General features: G+C 37.7%; 1 protein-coding gene across 1 annotated transcript in view; it reads left to right on the forward strand.

Moving 5' to 3' along the window:
- Positions 1-6284, forward strand: part of RAB21 (RAB21, member RAS oncogene family) — a 15282-nt gene extending 8998 nt beyond the window's left edge. Inside the window, exons 4-7 of the mRNA XM_019514735.1 lie at positions 2944-3007; positions 4231-4285; positions 4994-5082; positions 6041-6284. Coding sequence (XP_019370280.1) covers positions 2944-3007; positions 4231-4285; positions 4994-5082; positions 6041-6180 — 348 coding nt within the window. The 3' untranslated portion in view covers positions 6181-6284. The remainder of the gene's footprint in view (positions 1-2943; positions 3008-4230; positions 4286-4993; positions 5083-6040) is intronic.
- Positions 6285-6539: the final 255 nt, after the last annotated feature.

Below are 6539 nucleotides of genomic sequence, written 5' to 3' on the forward strand. Positions count from 1 at the left end.
AAAAAAAAAAAAAAATCAGACCTACCTGCAGTCTGCCTATGCAACACTGAAACTTGCATTTCAACAGTAACAAAGCATGTGCTTTGTGATTATATAGATAACAGTTAACGAACACTCTTAACTGACTGCTGCTTATTTATTAGACAACTTTTTTAAAAGTCTGTGTATTAAAAAAAAAAAATTAAAGCAATAATTTTTAGTTGAAGCTGGAACTTTCTCTATTTGCTCTTGACTCTTTTTAATTGGAAATAATTTTAAGTTCTACTTGGTAAGGTTGTTTGTGGGCCTTTTAGTTTTAAATTCTGACTTGCGTATGCATCAGGTGCTTGCACTAGGATTGTAAATATTGGTCGTCTAACTTTTAGTACCTTAGAGTTGCAAAGTTACTGGCCTTAGTTTGAAATATCTTCCTAATATCCAGCCTAAAAATGTCCCTTATTGCAGTTCAAGACTGCTAATTCTTACGCTGTCCCCAGTAGTCACAGAGGTGACCTCCATCCTCCTTGTTAATGGCTTCATATATTTGAAGATGGTCTACTTAAATTCCTTGTCTCTTCTCCAGATTTGAATGATTCCAGGTCTTCCAGCCTTTCTTTTGTAAGTCATGCTTGCTAGACCTCAAATTTTTCTTGTCTTCCTCTAACCTTGTTACATATTTTTCCATGTCTTTAAGCATGGGTCCCAAAACTGGACATAGCCCTCGCTGGTGAAGCCTCACCAGTGCTGAATAGAGGGAAGAGAATCACTTTTCTTAACCTGCAAATAGCAATCCTGTAAATACAATCCACTGCTTATTTAGTGGATTGGAGAGGGTGAAAAGTGTGTGTAAATACAACTTTGACAAAAGGAACGCTGATCAGCTTGTGGCGCACTAACCTCCAGGTCTTACTGCAAGACCTGTAGTTGAGCCAGTTGTTCCCTAGTTCACGTGTGCATTTTTTTTTCTTCCTAATTACAGAATTTCACACTTCTTGAAGTTTATCCAGTTAGTTTTGGACCACTTATCCAATATATCAAAGTTACTTTGTATCCTAATCCTACCCTCCAAAATGTCTAAACTCCAATAAATTTACCAAGTGTCCACTGAGTTCCATCCTGCAAATAGTCCATCATTCAGTGCCTGATCCTGGATAAACCGTAGTAAACTTTACTTGATACTTCTTTCCACTGTGTCATCAATGGCTTGATATCTAATCATTGAACACAGTGCTACTAATTATGGATGCACCATATTGTAACTTTTTTTCTCTAAATCTTCCATTGCTACTAACTTAATGTTTAAGAATGCCATGCCTCTGGATTACTTCTATGCAAAAATAATGGTTGCAAGAGGTGCAGTATCAGTCGGTTCTGGAACTTTGCAATATATCTTTGCTTATTAGCTTCATACTTGGTGGGTTTCTGTAGATATTCTTGCTACCTGCTCTTGCACTGTGAAGCATTTGGTGTTGTTTGTTAAAAGACAGACTAATGTGTAGCATATAAAACTTAACATACTTGATGGTTTAATTTGGATGCATTGCAGTTATTGCCTTTCCTCATCAGCTTCTATTTTTAGAAATTAAGTCTAGACAGCGATCATGTCTCAAAGCATATGAACAGAATTCTCTGCTTCATCCCTAGCCACCTGGTAAAACAACAGGTTTTTTTCCTCACTCTCATCCCTTCCAAGACCTATCTTTTTCTTTGTTGGAATTGAATTGACCCTGTAACTTTTTTTTTTTTTCCAGCTAAAATGGTCTTTGGATTTAAATAAAGGCAGTAGCTGTTTTGGGCCAACTCTTCTATGAATGCTCTAAAAATCTGTAACAGAATAAGAATTGTACTTTACATAGCACTCTTACAGTACTAATTAATGACTACAATCGCAAAGTAATTGGTTGTATTCTGATCAAATGCTTATGTACAACTGGGCTAGAAGGGGGCCATTCTAGGTGTCCTGTGCTGGCTGGCTCCCCCAGGTTAGTTCACACTAGCAAAGAACTTCTCTTCCTCCACTTTCTTCCTACCCCGCTAGACTTATGTAGTCTTCTGAGTAGAAACTAATTGGACCCAGCTCAGCTTCCACACATCTATCTTACTCCCAGTACACAAGTTTCTTGCTTGCTTTGTTCACTCCTGGCTGGCTTCCTCATCAGCCTCCAGGAGCTAAACTCTAGGACTTGCAACCACTGCCACTAATCTCCTTACTATCACCTCCACCCTTTCTCCAGTATTGTCATACCTGTGACACCACACTTCACCCTACCATTATGCAGCATATTGCCTACCTGTCTCTCTCTCTTTCTCTGCATAAACTTCAGTTTCCTGAAAGGTTGTCAGGCTTATACCTCATGTGATGAAACATCCCAATATTTATTGTATAATTACAGTGCATTCTCAATTCCTACATCCGTCTTACTGTTATGTTTAAATTGTAAAATGTTTAGATCAGGGACTTGTTCTTAATTGCTGATGGATCATAAAGGTAAAAGTAAAGATTAATACAAAAACTCCATCCTACCACCTGATGTAAATGTAGAAGGAATAACAATGCATTTAAGAGTAAGGAAGCACACAAGGTTACTTTTTCTTGTAATGGTTCATTTAACAGCATGTAACAGCAGCCTCAGGGTTTTGGGTCTCTTACCTTTCCAGCTCCATTTTTATTTTCAATTCCTTGTAGTCTGCTGCAGTGAATTGTCACCAAGACTTGGTGTATCAGTCTTAGTGCCGATGTTCAGTGGTGCAAATGTGAATTGCACTAAGCAGTAGCTGGTAAATGCATCAGTGCCTGTGCTTGTGCTCAACTCCCTAAAGTAAATGTGACTTCTGTATTTGCTGCCGTGGATGTAGGTTTATCAGCTTTAAGTTGGGGAGGGGGGGAATATCCTAATTCCTTAAAGTAGTAATACATGTATATAAAAGTAGATTAAACTTTAACTGCTGATACTTTATATGCAGGTGAAAAACTGGGTCAAGGAATTAAGAAAAATGTTGGGAAATGAGATCTGTTTATGTATAGTTGGTAAGTTTGTCCTTTCCTTTATGCAATTCTAAATGTATCCTGTCTTGTGACTAAGATGTTTTGCTTTATAGTGGAATGGTTAGAATATTTTGTCTCAGTCTGCTCTTAAATTACTTTTGCCTCTAGCAGGTTCACTAGAATGTGCAAGAGTATTTGTCAAAGTTGCCTTGCTCTTTGTCTTTAGTGACAGAAAAAGCAAGGTGTTATCCTCTCCACTAAACAAGAAGGCAGTTACAAGTGGTCTTGTTTTGGCTTTTCCCTGGCAGTAGAATAAGTTCTAAGGGGAGCAGGGGGGAGCTTTAAACAATAAATTCCACGAATACTTACTGCATGTTAGTGTGACTTCCTGTACTGTTTCTGGCTTATTTGTCCTTTCCAAGAAAACGTTGAGTGCATGCTCATCTTCCTTTCATTGGTCTAAAATATTTCTAATTCCAAATGTTTAGGCACTTTTTTAAATGGGCTTAGGCACTTGAATCAACTACTTTAAACATTAAAAAGTGTGCGTCTGCTGTACTAAAATAAGTAAGATGATCCCAGTCCCTTAAGGGACTGAGTCTAAAGGGTTTTTTAATGTATTCTTCCCCCTCCTCCCCCATTTTTAAACATTGTTCCTATAATACCAATCAGACCGATTTAATACTGGTCTGCTAAATCATAAAATGGAAAATGTGAGAAGACATGAATAGAAGCTATATGTTAATGATGCATCTGCTTAAGCAGGCATGTTAAACGATCACAGACAAGTAACACTTAATGTGAAAATAATCTTCAGTGCATATATAAAGCATCTAGAAGGAAAAAAAAAACTAATAACATTTTGTCCCACTTCTTGCCTTAATAGGGTGGTGATTAGGGCACTTGCCCAGGAAATGGAAGACCAAGTTCTAAGTTTTCTAGAGCTTGGAACCTACATCTTCCATGTCACGATGTCTGTGCTGTGTTTCTGTTGTGTTTTTTAAGGAGGGCTGAGGACACCCTCCATCTTGCCTATTTTACCCAGTGACCCCGCTTCAGTAAAATTCATTAGGTCATAAGAGCAAATAGGAAGAAGTGTGACTGGAGTTAGATTGGCCTCTGCTGTGAAGGGGTGGCCTTCTTCTGGCTTCTGCCCTCCAGTTCTGTTATACTTTTTTTTTAAACTCACTGGCTTTTCAGCTGTTTCACTTTGTTCTACTTAATCTACAAAGGCTTTTTAACACTGGTTTTTCTCTCTCCAACAGGTAACAAGATAGACTTGGAAAAAGAGAGGCATGTTTCAGTTCAAGAGGCAGAAACGTAAGTGTGTGTGCATCTGGCCCAGGGTGCAGGGCAGGATTCTTCACACGTTTCTTTTGCCAGTTAAACCCTTTTAATTTCTAACTAGAACGTTACTGCAAGAGTGACAATGGTCTTGCAAAACCAAAGGACCAGTATTGGCAGTACTGTTAAATAACTGGAGCTAACTAGCAAACACTATTAGTTCTGCCACTGTTACTAGTATTGTTAACATTGGAGCCAACATGGAGAAATCTATCTTTGGAGGATTAATGAAGTCTAAATATCTAAATTGGTAGTCTTCCTCCTTTAATTTTTAAATGGAGTTTAAAACTAGAGGCAACCCCTACTTAGCATTCTTAACTGGTTCCTGAAAAATCAAGCATTAAGTGAAACTGAAGGTATTTGACAACCCAAGATGGCAACTGCAAGCATTACGAAACTTGCTGAGCACTAAGTAAAACCGGGTATCAATTTCAAATGAGCATTATAGTGAAACGGCATTAAGCAGGGGTTGCCTGTATTACTTAAAATTGGCTTCTAATAGGCATGCAGTTTCAAACTTTAAATAGCAGAGCTTTTAACTAAACATGGGTAGATATGAGTTGCCTTTTAAATATGAAGGATGTCTTGTGCATTTCTGCCCCCCCCCCACTAAAGTATAAAACTGCTGAATTTTAATGCTCTGAACTCTGCCTCAAGCATTTTCTATATCTTCATTACATACAGATATGCAGAATCAGTGGGAGCAAAACACTATCATACTTCAGCCAAACAGAATAAAGGCATCGAAGAACTCTTCCTTGACCTTTGTAAAAGTAAGCATTATGGTTTTTTTTAATGTTACAGACAATGGCTCAAGGTCATGGCAGACTTTGAGACCTGAAGTCCTAGATCATATAATTGTGTAGTAAATCTGATTCAGTTCCCTGAATTAAACTGTAAAGCAAATGAGGAAAATTGTTTTTTGGGGTTTGTTGTTGTTGGCTTTGTTTTTGTCTTTGTTTTTTTTCTTGTGCAAGCTACTTGGACTGAATTTGTATTTATAATAATTAACAACTAGCATGCTAATTTGCAATTTTAGTGTCTTTGAAGTATTTCACTCCCCCTGAGTACTGCCTTGTATATTGTCTCTTCTTCAGTTTGAGAACACTTGAGCTGTAGCTTTTCCTATGATCCTTTTTACCATTTTTAGTCCTTTCCAACACTGTTCTAGAGAACTTGCCTCTGGAATTCTGGCTTCAGATTATCTCCTTCTTTCTCAAACTCAGTTGAAGCTTGTTGCATGGCATCCCAAGTCTTATGACCATTCAGGAATAAGTTTGGGATCTAAGTGCCTCTGTGGATGCAGCAATTAACTATTTGAATGAATGCCCCTTCTTGAGGGCCTAAGGCTAATCTGTGAAGATTATCTTGGATTTCAAAAAAGACAACAAGCAGGAGCTCCCTGTTCCTCTTGCAAATGAAGACTTGAGTTCAGTAGTTACCCATAACAAGTCTGCTCAGTCCTAAATCCCAACTAAACTCAACTTTAGGCACCTATAGCTTTTAAGTATTCCAGTCTTATGGGACCTAAACTGGAATAAAACTAAAGACTAAAAATGATTACATCTCTAGCTTTGAAAGGCAAACAACTTCTTTTTCTTGCTGAATTATTAGTTACCAGGTTGATTTGTGTGCATGGAGCTTTAAGTAATTGAAAAGTGAAGAAATACTAAATGAAAAATCTCTTAAATTGCAGTGGAATGCCATCCTAATGAAGTCCTTCTTTTCCAGGAATGATAGAAACTGCTCAAGTGGATGAAAGAGCAAGAGGCAATGGTTCCAGTCAGTCAGGAACTGCAAGGCGGGGTGTACAGATCATTGATGATGAGCCACAAGTACAGAGCAGTGGAGGGTGCTGTTCTTCTGGATAACTGTAAAACTGTGGATCACTATCCTCTCAACCTGAAGACTGCCATATTCTAAGTCACACATTCTTTACCAATGGAGTAATAGAATTAACAGTATTTAAAAAAAATAATCACACTTGTAACACTGCAGAGACCTTAAGTGCTAAACTAGTGGAGTCTGTGACCAGAGAATTGGCATTTTCTACAGTGGTTAACAAAGCAATTACCAATGGCCTTTTTACATATTTTTCTTTAATGAGGAATAATATGCATGTAGAAAAGACCTACTTAAAGGCTTCATTTATATTCTTTTAAATCAGATCATTATTATTTAATAACTTATATACATTGTTGGAATGGTAATACGTTTTTGCAGCCCTTTG

Source organism: Gavialis gangeticus, unplaced genomic scaffold (assembly GCF_001723915.1).
Source record: "Gavialis gangeticus isolate Ggan-Ray unplaced genomic scaffold, GavGan_comp1, whole genome shotgun sequence".
NCBI classification, from domain to species: domain Eukaryota; kingdom Metazoa; phylum Chordata; order Crocodylia; family Gavialidae; genus Gavialis; species Gavialis gangeticus.